The sequence below is a fragment of the Ruditapes philippinarum genome, unplaced genomic scaffold (assembly GCF_026571515.1).
Source record: "Ruditapes philippinarum isolate M1 unplaced genomic scaffold, ASM2657151v2 ctg1628_1_1_1_1, whole genome shotgun sequence".
Taxonomy (NCBI): domain Eukaryota; kingdom Metazoa; phylum Mollusca; class Bivalvia; order Venerida; family Veneridae; genus Ruditapes; species Ruditapes philippinarum.
In genome coordinates this window covers 25559-40815 of record NW_026862508.1, presented here as the reverse complement: position 1 = coordinate 40815, position 15257 = coordinate 25559, and the positions used below count along the sequence as shown (strand labels likewise).

General features: G+C 29.3%; 1 protein-coding gene across 1 annotated transcript; it reads left to right on the top strand.

Moving 5' to 3' along the window:
• Positions 1–9901: 9901 nt before the first annotated feature.
• Positions 9902–15038, top strand: LOC132719331 (uncharacterized). The gene is made up of 2 exons (XM_060703098.1): positions 9902–10015; positions 13251–15038. Exon 2 carries the CDS (start codon positions 13460–13462, stop codon positions 14057–14059), a length of 600 nt encoding a protein of 199 aa, XP_060559081.1. The 5' UTR covers positions 9902–10015; positions 13251–13459; the 3' UTR covers positions 14060–15038.
• The last annotated feature ends 219 nt before the right edge of the window (positions 15039–15257 follow it).

The following is a 15257-nucleotide window of genomic DNA, read 5'->3' as shown; positions in this document are numbered from 1 at the left end:
TATCTAAAGAGATTTTGGACATTAAATATCTTGAACTACAATACAATAAAGATACAAACAAAAATGAAGTTTGTTCTTGTGGCGTGCATATTCGGCGCTGTTTTAGAAACAATAGTTTCACAGGGACCTGTTGTTGAAATACAAAAACATTTTGAGTTTGAGGATGCTCTCACAAATACGCAGCAGGATATGTGGGTATGGCGCTCAGAGGCCTCCGGGCTGAAGACCTTGCGACTTGAAGACGAGTATGGACAGGCAAGAGTCGAACTCACACTGTGTATAACACCTTACAATAGAACTCTTAATCAAAACGTTACGTTGTACCTTGACGATCTAAGATACTCTAATGACGGTCCATCTGATCTCGTACAGTTACGATTCAACAATATCAACTTTGCCAACTTTACAACCTTTGAAAAATGGAGAAGTGGTCATGAATGGAATGTTTTCAGGAACTCGGGCAACCTTGGACCGGCAATAAACTTGCGTGAAGGACGATACAACCTAACTATCTCAGTTGTTACTGACAGATGGGGTATAGAATTTGACAGAATCAGGATGAATGCTGAAAATCAAGATCCAACTGAGAACCTGTTTTGCGGTGCATCTGTGTATTTTGTTCAGTAACATTATAATTTGAGGAGACAATATGACAATGTGCGAGTTTTTGATAAATGAATGTAACTTTATTTAATATATTTATATGTTTCTACTGCTTGTCTTTTTTCTCCTTATTGTTTAGAATAGTTTCCTTGAGGTTTATTTTGTTAATTTCAATATAATAAAGAATAATATAAATCAAGTTTTTCATGTTAACTTAAATTTATAGATCACGAGAGATGTTTTAGACGAAGATTTTTTCTATAAAAATGGATAAAGAATATATTTTTTATTTTCTCTAAAAATCCAAGAATGAGGAAAAATTGAATATTTAGAATTATAATCTTTTATGTAGTTTTCCTTATTTCTTTTGTAGACTTACTTTAGGATTTTTATGTCATTTTTTATTTTTTTAAAAATGGCTATTTTTTTAGAAAAAAAAATATGCAAAGTCGTTTATAGTACCTTTAACACTAGTGGTAGTTCGAAACGGAATACAAACGACAAAAAAAGATAAATTTTGAGTAGATTTTGGTTATTAATAAACAAATTAAGCATAAAAGACAAAGACCAGCATTATATAAATATACACAGCTGCTGGGAATTTTCTACAAAACCACTGCGATATCTTAATAAGGTAACTTTGAAAATATGAAATTATTTTTTTTACTTTAATAAGAATGTAATTCAACGTCTTTTTCGCTGGTAAACAAATAAGTCTGGCGTTTAATTATAAGCAAGACGTTTTTTCAATTCAGCGTAACCGACCTACTTGCATGCTTAGAACCTAACAAAACAAGTCTTTGATATAAATTCTCCCTCGTTAAATGTTTAAGATGGTTCAGATAATTTAATAAGGATATCTTTGATAATGCAAGCTTGATAACCTTCTACGTATTTGCATCCTTTGTAAAGATCGGTTGAAGAAAAAGATATTGTTAATGTCAATACAAATATAAAAAATAATCAAGAACACCTTGAAAGCAACCCGAAGCATATGTTTTTGAAATAATCCATTTTGATATAAAATTGCATTTAAATCGGATTTGCAAATTTTTTATTACAACATGATATATTTAAAATAAATAGTTTTCTGTATAAAAATGATATGACTGTGTTATTATTTAATTTCATTTAAATTCTTTGTTATTTAGTTACAAAGAATTTCCTTTGACTGCTAGTTTAAAATATAGTTGAAATTGAATTGATAACTAAAATCTCAGTTAAACATGGTGTTGGAAATCAAACAATTCATTTTATTCTTAAAGTTGTCAGCTGTAAAAGCTGAACGGTTTAATTTGGTGTTTATGACCTATGTTTTGCCGGTGTTAGGGGTGTGAAAAGGAGATGGTCTTTACCTTGCCATTCATGAACAGGCTCAATGAAATCAAGCATGCCACATGTTTACGATTGTTAATACGGATATATTTAAGGTTTTCCTTTCATCTTTTCAGTTAACTTTTGACAATTTCATAATTCTGCATACGTTCATTATTGGATTGGTGCCAGTAAAGTGAAGAGACATGGCGGCTGGCAAGTCATTATGGCGTAATGAGAACTTATCATTTATGCATAAATGAAGTTAAAGTTTTATATCAACATTATGCATATTTCATGAAAACATTCTAGTTGCAAAATATATGGCATCATATTGTTCATTTTGTCACTTTCCTCATATGTTTGTAGGCCGCCCCATTCTTGAACATAATATGCAACAAATTTCAAAACAATAATTAGAAAGTATTTAAGAAAAATGCAAGACACTTTGCAAAAGAAATTTGCGATCTAAAACATAACTTCGTGGAATTGGAGAAATCTACTAAAATGCGAAATAATTTGCGAAAATACGTATTTGCCTTAACTTTGCTAAAATACTTTTTTTAATAAATTGGTTCCTTGTCGTTTAATTTATAGATTATATATTTTACAAAATGAACTAACATCCATCCGAATGTTGAAGTTGATGTCAATGTTTAGAATGTGAATAGAAAATGAAACAATTTGTCATTAAACTTTCCTAATTTATCTCCCGTGCACGTTTAGAATGCTGTAATAGCGAGGTGAGAGAGTAAAAACACAGTTGAAACATTACAAACATCACAAAAACATACAAGTGATAGAATAGCGTTGTGATCTACACAATAAGGGGTTCAAAGCAAACAAGATTAATTACTTTTTGATTATTTTAGTAATTTGATTTAACAATTTGTTCAATTGTTTTTTCTTTAATTACCAATCAATTATGTGAGTGTATACAAAGAAACAAACTGTTAATTTTTTGCATATATTTATTCAGCTCTATTAAGTTAATTCAAAAATAGAAATATTGACTAAAATGTCAACAGGTCATTTTTGTTCAAGATAAATATGCAGAGATCATTTACTTAGGTTAGGTTAGGTTATATAAAATTCGTATTCTGTTGTTTTTTTCATAAAGCTCACTAAACGTTGTGCAAATGTAAAACTTTCGTTTCTTTTTTCATATTTTATAAAGTATAGAATTAGCATACTATCTTTTTTTTCTAACAGTTTTACAAAACATTGTTCAAAACAATTCTTTTCCGTATGCATATGACTTACTTAGACATTTGCTAATGGTCGGATAAGACAACAAACACAATTATATTTATTATTGACTGAGTCCTAGATGTTTCAGGATTTCAAATCTGTATGAGTGACCTTTTATTTTCTCACAAATATTTACAACTTCAAATATTTTATTGCATTGAAACAACATGTTCCATAACGTTAAGTACAATATATATTTAATAGCATAATAGGCAAAATTCTTGTCATTATTTCACACGCGTCTTGGTGCTAAAACCACTTCCAAGCCAATCACAAACTTAAAGCAAAACACTAAACAGATTTTAATTATAGTTACTTTATATTAAAAGAAAAAAACAACCTAAAATATATCAGGAACTATGTCGTTGTAATGTAGGTACTCAAAACATAACTAACAAGAGCCGGTTTAACCGGGTGATGCTCCCCAAATAGGTGTTGGACACAGGAAAGTATACCTCTTGTAGTGTCATTGAGTTATGTCACAGACAAAGTTCAAAGTGTAAAAACAACCAAAGTGTTGTGCGCGACACATTGTCTCAATATGGTGATCATTTCTGTGAAATAGTTTTAAAATCCAACTTCAAATAACGATGTTATGGGCTGGACACGATTTTGCTGCAATGTCATGCTGTGACCTTGACCTTCAAGGTAGCGATCCAAATTTGCTCGCGACACATCGTCTCGATATGGTTATCATTTCTGTGAAATAGTTTTAAAATCCGACTTCAAATAATAGAGTTATGGACCGGACACGATTTTGCTGCAAGGTCATGCTGTGACCTTGACCTTCAAGGTAGCAACCCAAATGTTGTGCGCGACATTTTGTCTTATTATGGGGATCATTTCTGTGAAATAGTTTTTAAATCCCACTTCAAATAACAAAGTTATGGGCCGGACACGAATTCTGGACGTCCGTACGTACGGACGGACGTACTCACAAAATGGTATTTATGTGACTTTTCTTTTGATCTTTTTGGCCATTTTTAGTCACACAAGTCTTTGTCTATATTTAAAACTTATCTTTATTTTTAATATTCATATTAAACAATTACATAGCACGCAAATTATATTCCCGTAAAATATATGGGATTCAGATGGTCCGTTTTTTACATCTGCCCCGCAAATACCTGAGAATTTAGCCTGTAACATGTACATTTAAGATGAAAACAAAAATTCTACGACCGAAAAGAAAGCAGTCTTAATGGATGTCTATGTATCTTTCATGGCTAACTATGATGGAAAGTAAAAACAACTCATGTTTCCTTTGTACATTTTTAATAATTTAAAATGAATATTTAGATAATGAATATTTTGCTAAATATTAATTAAAAACAACAAATAAAAAAAAATATTCTAATATATTCAAACTAAGAATCATAAAGGTTTTCGCGATGGGAGAAAGAAATACAAGATTTGCATTTCAAAACTACAAAACCAAAATGACTACACACAACTATGTATATAAAAATTTACAACATGTCTCAAAGGGAAATAATTCACAAAGCGTTTTTGTTTTTTTTTAAATCTGTGTGTTTGAAATCTTTAATCTTCAAACAAAATACTATTAATGTATACACAATCATCTAGTCTCAAATACCTGTACTTTCATATAAAATAAGCCATTGCGACTTATCTCGATATACATGTAATCAGTACTTTGTACACTATTAAATACTCAGATATTTATGTCATGTTATAACTTTAAATGAAATTGAATAAAACTTTAAAATAATTCAGTACTGTGCATGCTCAAATTTTAAATTATTTGTATTGTGTAAGTATGATACTATTTAAGACAGAAAAGAAAGCATGTTTCGTGATATTGTTGTCTCGCAACTTGATACTCGTCGTATCGTGAAGAGATCATACCCCCTGTTTCCCTTGGATCTTAATAGTGTTAAGGCACAAAAGGACGCTAAAAAATTTGCAAGCGTGCTACTAAAGTTACAAAAATGATATTAGATCTTCATGCGGTCCATTAATTGTCTTACCGTACATTCCCATTTCCCAGTGAATCAGTGCGAAATTACAATGATTCGTGCGTAACACTGTACTGATGTCAACATTGTTTGTTTTAACAGCCAAATACAATGTTTAAAGTAAATGAAACGAAAAATAGACCAAAAAAACTCGACACATGATATCATATTTAGTGGGTTTTTTATTTTTTTCCAAAGAAATTTGTTAGTAATACATTTTTTGTTTTTCTTACATATTCAATAATAAGTTATAAAAAAAATGAAAACAAAAATGAAATTAGTGCTTTTATCATAAAATAATAAAAAGAGAAGATATAAAAATGATTTCCGCTTCTTTCGTTTTGATATGTTTTACGTCAAAATAAAAACTCAAATATACTTAATATGTTTTTTTTAAAGAAATCCCAACAAGTATTTCCTGTTTTGAGCAAACATAAAACAACGGAAAAACGAATTGGTTATAAATAAAGCATTGTATTTTAGTAGATAGATATAAATCATAACCTATACTATTGTTACACGTACATGCTTTGTTTTCGTTCAATACTTTCATTATTAATAATTTTAATTGATTCATATCTATACTAGACCACAGAGTGCGTGTCTTTGGTTAAAGATTATAAATCATTTACGATTTAATTAATTTTCATTGCTGAAAAAACATGGTGGTCCTTGTATTTTATGTTACATCTGCATCAATAAGAAACGAACTTTAGATAATTTACAGGTGATGATTATTTTTAAATATAAACTGACAAGGTTTTAAGAATGTTTTAAAATTCAGTTGTTTCGTATACACTAAAATTAATAATACTACTATAACAAAAACAATACGCCTTTGCCAAAGTCAGAGCAAGAAAGAAACAGTGTTTACTTAGATAGCTCAATAATTATTGAAAAAATGAACAAGTCAAAAGACTAAACTGTGCAACCTTTTGCAACTAATCCAAAACTTGATAGAAAATGTTCAAACAGCCTCTGTGTCGCTTTTTTGGATCAGTTTGCAACAACACAACTAGTAACCATTCGGCTTCAAACAGCTTTTCGTAACAATGACCCTTGTTTATTGCTCACAGTACCCAGTCTAAATTCTTGATCAGTTTTCCACCACAAAACAGCTTACTCATGGGATCCTGATTTTCTGCATTAATTTCTATCCTATCTAATTCAACACCCCATTTATCAGTCTCTACCTCCACGTGTAATAGATAGTTTCCCTGCGAAAGAACAACTGATGGGCCAATTTTGTTTGAATTCCGGAACACATTCCATTCATATCCACTGTGCCATTCTTCAACGGTAGTAAAGTTTCCAATGTCGACTCCATTAATCTGAATGTAAACAAGATCTGATGGTCCATCATTAGAATAGACTATATCATCAATGTAGACAGTAACATTCAACCCTTCTAGATAAGGATCTACGCACAAATTGAGTTCTACTGTGTATGTCCGATTTCTGTCCTCTAACCTTAAAGTTTTTAGATCGTAGGCTTGCGATCGCCACACCCAAAATTCATCTTGAAATTCATCTAGAGCATCTTCGAACTCAAAGTGTTGTTGAATTTCAAACGTAAACTGGGAAAATACAAATGGCATAAACCACACCATCAAAATACAAATTTTAAACAAAACGTCCATTTTGTACAGTCGCATGTTTACAAAACACTAAAGAATAGAAAAGCGAATAAATATTTATACATCTAAGAAGTGATAAGAAAAACTGAATGTGAGATGAAAACGATGAATTGGGTTTGGTTGATTGTTATTATTGACGAGTTACCAATCGATTGTCGTATGCCTAATTCGTTTTAATAATCATTAAATTTTGGTTTTTGTGATGATGGTAATGGGAATGGATCAAACCAAACCCTTTAAAACGTTCATTTGCAATCGCTTTGATGTTCGATTTTACAACGTTTAACCGATACAATAATTGTCGTATTACGCATACAAATCAACGTACTGTTCATTTGCAATGAATTCTTTAAAATTAAAGAGTTTTCTCAAACCTATCGAACCGTGTACTTTGAACAGAGTCTACAATCTATTCCTTAGGTATAACGAGCTTTATTTGTTGTTTTTTATGCATTTTGCCCATCATTTTTTTAGGTGTATATTGTGTGATATTTATTTTTTATGTATGTATGGAAGTTATGTCAGCAAATTTTAGAGTTAAATTTAATCTTTTAGCGTCGATCATTTTAATTTTTGAATAAGTGTCATTTAAATAGGACTACATTAGGCATCGATTAAATGTCATCCTAAAATTAATATTTTACGCATACCTGGACGAACATTGGCTACCTGTTAAACAGTTTTTACATGTAAGTAGTTTCACGGCTGATTTCGTACGTGATCTTCAGAAATGCTGGCCATAAAGATAAAGGCAGTAAACTCTAATAAAGCGCAGACTGTCTCTTGGCATAGATGACGTTCCATATATTAGTGTACAGTGATTCAACGTGCTACTAAACTACATTTTAAATTTTAAGAAAATCATTGGCAGCTTGTACTGCAAAGTTGACCTCAATCACATAACATTCTTGTTGTCTATACATATATTTATTTATTTATTTATTAGTTTATTACAGTCTCATCAATGTACACAGTTAAAATACATATAAAATACAATATAAATGCACATTGCCAATCTATAAGATTTACAAGAGACTAAAAGGTTGACTTACTATTTACATGTAAAATTCTAAAAATCTAAAATACCCTTGCTAATTTAAACCAGAGTTGTGAACATATGATAAAATGAATCTACTGAAGTAAATTAAAATACCGAGGTAGTTAAGTACCTCCAAAAATTCTATATAGAAATTATATTGTGGTTAAATTAAATCAAAATCCGGTTTAGAAGATTATTAGCAAAGGTATTTTCTAGATAGTACATGTATATCTAAGAACACATAAAAGTTATTTAAAATAATGTCAGTTGTATAAAATTAGTTTTCTTCTATTCAATATACATATATGTACCATACAAGAAAACCCCTTATTGTAGAAATGACTGATTTAATATTACAATCATTAGAATACATTATACGCAATATTTGAAACTATTTAAGGACAAGGAAAAATTATAGGTCAAATGTTAAACTTGAATGACATTATATCTATCATTATCAAAATTATCATAAAAATTCAAACTATTTTATAAAAGGCACATACTTTTAAACATTCACAATGAGAAAATTATAAAGAAGAAAAAACTTAAAAGATAGATTTCATGCTGAAAGTTGATATTTTTTTTGTTGTTGATTCTACTGCTGTATTGCGAAAATATTGCAATGTTCTCTGTTTTATGCCATGAAACATAAGTCTAATATTGTTGACAGTTAAAATAAAAATTAATAAAAAGCCTTATCACTACCTGTTTTAAGACTAATAATTACATTTGATCCAGAATAATGAATCAAAGTAAAATCAAACGTTATAGTTTCGAAAAAGTACGAGTTCTGGCAACCTTTAAGGTCATGAGACATATTAGATAAGGAGTCAAAGAGAATTCAATTAGGTATTCATATCTAAGGTGAAAAGGACTTGCAGATTGTTCATTATATCTTTCACTACTTTCAGTGCCGTAAGAAGGTGCATTTCGTTTAATTAATTACATGTATTTAAGTTATTTTTAACTATTTTATATATCTCTTAAAGTTTGAAGTTTATTGGGATGACACTGTTTATAATATACATGTAAAATACATGCATCTTACATTTTTAAATATGATATCCTCACGAAACGCTCATGTAAAAGAATGTACGGTATATCCTAACAAAATGTTTGAGAGATGAAAATGTACGGCGTGGTTAAATGAATGAGATCTATGATAATGTATATCACTATTGTGTTATACTTACCTAATTGACATTTAATGCAGTGAATATGGTAAATTTACGATACATTTTAGGCGAATTTACATAAAAAATGTGTTCCAACATTAGCGATGTAGCATGTGGTATTTGTCATGATAATAAAGGTCCATTGAAAACTTTAGTAGCCTTTGTATCACTGTGCAGAAGATCAGAAATAAAGCTTAAAGCAGCATGCCTCAAGATTCATGCTAATTATCATGCAAATAGTAAAAATGTATTTAAAAGTAAAATGTTGTGGAGTGAATAAAGAAAATGATTAACACATTGCAAACAGCACTTGCAACCACGCAGTTACCAATAAGAGGTCAAAATAAGCAAAACTAGCTTGAATAATGTGATAAATACTGCAAAACAGTCCTTAATTAATGTAAATTATTACTTTAATTTAATATTTTTTTACATTTTTATAAAATCTTAGTAACTGTTTCTCAAGTTTTCTTGAAATGTTTTGGCTCATCTGTTGGCACGCAACTTTAACATTATACAAGATGGCCTTGATCTGATAAAACCCATTTGGTTTGATACAATGTATCATTTTTTCAATTGTTTTATCTGTTATTGTTCGTGACGACTGTTCATTAATGCAATGTAAAATATGTTTCGTATGAAAACAGATTTATATAAAGAAAAAAAAAGTAATATGTAGATTAATATTTTTCTATCTATCATCATTCATCAGGGGGAAAATGTTCTCGACCACGTCTAATAAACATATCTAATTATCTTATTTGACCTTTGTTAACAGGCATTCCATAGAAAAGAAAAATATATTTTTAATAAAATGAAATTCCTTTCTGTTTTGATATAATTGATTATAATTGCATAAAGTATAATTCATCTTTTTTTTTAAAAATAATATTTTTCAGTTAATAGTTATAATATAACGGATTGTAAAACATAAAGTTCACAAATTGCAGTTTAAATACAAGAGTTAAATGAATATTATATTTCAAAAGCATTTCTGAATTTGGATATCATAACAAAGTAAGTAGTATAGTTACAAATACAATTTATTACTGTCTTATATTTTAATTATTTGTTTTAAATTAACAATAAATGCATTTAATTATTTAGTAACTGAATAGGAAAAAAACTTTTATTTTGATATTACTATTATTATTATTATCTTCACGTATTTTCACCGACACAATATTTATTAACGCATTAAAAGCCTATGAAGACATATAAATCTTCATACTAGATAAAATATATGGTTGACATCCATATTGAAGTACTTGTTCAGATTTTATTGACTTTTTACTAAATATATAGTAAATAAAGTGTCCTTAATGTAAAACAAATCTAAAATGATGATCGTGTACATACGTAATCATTATCCTGTGTCGAGAAGTAATGGCGTCCTTCCTTAGTTCAAATAGATTCAAAGATGCATTTATATGACGATTGTTTCCCGGGAGGGACAAATTATTATTCCATAAAATGTACATTTTGATTCAAGTCGGAAAAAGTTCTGATAAAAATTTAAAAGGATAAAGTCGTAGTTATATGTGAAACTTGGTATTCAAATAACTATGCAAATGTTGAGAAATGAAAATAATCACAAAAGCACAAGTCGCAGAGTAGCATTTGCATATCTTTGACGAGTTACCAAGTTATGGGTATTGCGTCGGGTTGATATGCAAATTCTCCACGTAAGAATTAACCCCGTATGATATATTTCTTATCATCAACTATGATGTTATAAAATCAATGCAAATGCTACAATAGAAAGAAAAGGGTATTAAAAACCTAGTGATTGCCAATGTGTTCATGTCAATTTCTTACCAAATGAGAATAACATCATTTTCATACCAAAATGTTGAATTCTTCTAAGTCGGAGCTAGGGGACCAACATCGGTAGCTGCTATCCATGACCAATAATGCCACATTTCAAATGTCCAGCTTTGGACTATCTAAACGAAACTAAATCATATAAATCGTGTTACAACGATTTATGGTAAATATTTTGAACTTTAAGATCCTAAAATAAATAAAATAACACAATGGACTGAACAATTGCCTCATTACTCTGGAAAGCCGATGAGGGTGATTCTTATTCAAAATAGCGCTAATTAAGACTTTATTTACGTTTGAAAAACTATCACATTTTTCTCTTAGCTTTTTACCAAAGTAACGTTGAACTCGATGTAACTTCATATCATCAGCAGGTGGAAGTATATAAATTAGCAATAATACTATATATCTACTATCTATAATAAAATTATAAAATTATATCATGATATTTCAATATATGCAAGATTATATAGACTATTTGCTCTTGAAGCTAAATGTAACAGAAATTATGCCCTAACATAATTTTTATGAGGTAGTTACAAAAGCTCTTAAAATTTAAACACCTGATGCAACACTTGATGAAGTATGTAACGACATATTTCGTTAGTTAATGAGCACTTAATCTTTGACCAACAGCCACTTTACAACATACTGTTTTACTTTTAAATGTAATTTTCTTTTTTTTCCTCATGTCTTTTATGTAAATTTTAGACAAAGATGTGCGTAATCTTTTAATGTAAATGAATTTTATCATTTAATTATTTGTCAAGAAACATATTAAAACGATTGTTGAGCTTGGTGCTTCATTTGTGCTTTTAATTCTATTAACATAATTTCAAAGAAGATTTCAAAGCGGTCTGGGAAATTGTACAGTTCTACGTCTGCATATCCCATTTTGCCAACTTCTTTGATAACTAAATCACATGAAAATTGCAGACTCGGTTTGATTGAGTCTGTACATGAGGGATAATGTATATATGCAACATCCCTCTCACCCCCTATCACCGGCTTGAGCGGTACTCAATTCTCAACACTCAATAATGCCGGCATCAATGATCCCGAAGGACTAGAAAAATATAACAACACTGAAGTGAAGTACGGGGCAACTTTTTACAGATGCCACACGGCACTTTACACTTGCTGTTACGAGCTTCAGACACAACAATATTTCATTATTATTGTTTTAGATTATTTGAATTTGTTTTAAAAGCAAAGTAAAAACCAACAAAATTGTACTTTTTCTGAAAACGTAAACAATATTTCTTCAAGTGTTCATTCTGATGTGATAAAGTTTGGAATTTTTAAATGATAATGTTTTGCAAAATACATAAACTGTTTTCACCATGTAAAAAAAACAGTGAAAATGATATTGATATATGTTGATCTCTGCCCAAACTATTTTTTCACTTAACAAATGTGAACTTTGAAATTTATCAAGTATTAAAATCAATTTATGCTATATAAAAGAAAGAATAAACATTTAAAGAAATAGTATTCATTTGACGTTTTCAGGAATAAAAACGATTCTGTTGTTTATTTAACTTTGTTTTATTCCTTTTAAACAAATTCGAATAATCTTAAACATAAATAATGTAATCATTTTGAGTCTGGACCTCATAATTCTTAAAGAAAAATACATTGTAGGGATGCTTTGATATATATTGAATGAAATTGAAACACACACCTTTAACAAAGATGCTAACTTCGGCCGTGACAAAGGAAATGTTTTTCTTATAACGTTAATGACGCTGTCCTATTAATTTGTCTCACATCCGTGCATTGTTTAAATTTTTGCCACACAAGTTTGTTGTTTTTTTTTTGTAACTTTTGTTAGCTATCTTTAAATTAGTTTCATTAGTGTTACTCTAGCCAATTAGAGCGAATTATATTTTCAAATGACTTTGAGGATATCAATGTGTCTTTTAAAAGGATTGAGCAAATTGAAACGTTTATTTTAAACATGGGTCTTTTCATAGAATAGATTAAATTGTTCTTTGATATCACTTTTGCCGTGACAAATTAGTATAATTATGCTAATTGATTATGGTGCCTTGGAAATTAACAACAGTTTAAAATACTATGGAAATTATGCTTTTATCATCAAATGCTATTTCCTTAATAAATTATTTGATAGAATGATAAATATTTGATTATACGGTACAAGTGCAGTTAAATTATGAGATCGTTGTCATATTTCTTACATGTTTTGATATTACATAATTGATGTAACTGATCATTTATTTAATTAGTCATTATTCTTCTATCTAATTGAGAAATCATTATATCAAAAAGATAACGTTCAGTTCTTGCTCAATTAATTATTCATTTTCAATATGCTTTTTGGAAATTATCTGTTACTTTACTTATGTATACCTATGTGATTAATTTAATTGATTTTATAAGATGTTTCCCTTTTTTGTTACAGGACACGAAGCTGTATCTTTACTTCTGTTCAACGTGGAAATATCATCAGTGTATCAATGTAATATTATTGTAAAACGAAATCTCTGAGAAAAAAAATAATTAAGAAAACTTGCAACGTTTAATAAAATGGTTCGTAGAAAACCATGCGCTTCTTCTACAAATAAAATAATGATTTTGAATTAACAACCTAAAGACATCTCGAAACAGATAATGGAATATAAGTTTTGGATTGCGTTAATTATTCAGATTTACCCGGTAGTTGCTATGTACATGTATGTAGAGATACAAAGAAGTTATGAATTTGAAGATGTGTTGAGTGAAGACCAACAAGATTACTGGGTTTGGCGTTCTGAAGCATCTAACCTAAAAACTCTTAGGTTGGTAGATCATAATCAAGTTTATAGAACAGACTTCAAAATTTGCATTGACCCTGTAGAAGGAAGGGACACAGTTAATTTCTTTCTAGATGATATTAGGTATGCAAATGATGGACCAAATGACACTATCTCTGTAACGTTTGATGGAGAATATTGGGATGAATATTCGACCAATGAAAAGTGGGCACATGGCCATGATTGGAACATATTTCGAAACAGTGGAAGAGCGACAGGGACAAAATTCTTGAGGGAAGGTGAATATGTGATAGGTGTTTCAGTAAAAACTGACAAATGGGGGATAGAACTTGACAAGATACGTGTAATTGCTGAATATCAAGTTCTTGAAAGTGATATATTTTGTGGCGGAAGACTTGTAAATACAAACTATACATGGATGCAGGATGACGTTGAATTCATACAAAAGACACGCTAGTATAAATTAAATAATGCATAATTATATAGTTCAGCAGAGCATGTAGATATTGTATATTCAAAATGTTTATGTTAAAGCCATTTCATAGAAGTCATTTTATTTATTGTCATTAGATTTTAGGAATTATTGTTGATGTAATAACCGAGGTTCAAAAGTCGGAAAACATATCGTTTGAATTTCTTACATAGATTGGCTTGGTCACTGAGAACAAAATGATATGCAAAAGATAATTAAAAATATTTATTCTTGTTAAATAAATTATTTCTTAAGATATAAATACTTGTTTTCTTAAGAAATCAATAGGCAATCGTATTTATGTGCTGCTCTTTGCCAAATTTTGTAAAACGTATTGCACAACTTTTCAAGTTTGGGTCATTTTTGACAATTAGAATAATTATTCTGTAAAAAAGAAACTGAATGATCTGAACTTTTCGCAAGTCCAGTCCCGTCATGTCAAACACTTTGATGAGACTCTATTTGACTTGTTACTTGTCAGAATAAAAAAGCTATGAATATCTATTACTTTGCATCAACAAACATTTGAAAGGCAAGTTCTGTGTTTCTGAATAAAGTGATATCAACATTTTTTTTAATAAATTATCAATTTTGAAATAGATTTTTTCAGAAGTTTTAGATGCTAGATTGAGAGAAAAGATGTGTCTCAGAAACTTTTTAAAAATTAATGTTAAAGGCATGACATCATAAAGGAATTGTCAATGTCATTGTTTTAACAAGATATATCCGTAATTATTTTATAGAGTCAAAACCTGTTTATTATAATCATTCTTAATATACTAAAATGATACATACATGAAACGGCATCTTAATTTTAATTGAGTGTTTTTGATAAATCATAAATTTCTACAATAATTTTATTCTTAAATAATTATGTAAAACTACGACGTTTTTTCATAATATCATTATGTAAACATGCTTTGTCACTTTTTATATTAACCTTATTGATATTGTTTGTCTATTCTACAAAATTAATAATGATATTTGACATATTATTTAAAAATAAATAGTATAAAATAATTTTAGTTTCGCCTCGGTCAATTTGTCATCTGTCGGTGAATATCACATCATATATAATGGCTGACTTGTCAATAATTGTATAATTATGCATTCGGGGTATACATGCTGTTATGAAATGCAATATGTTGACTCAAGCACGCAGGGTTGCATACAAAACATCAAT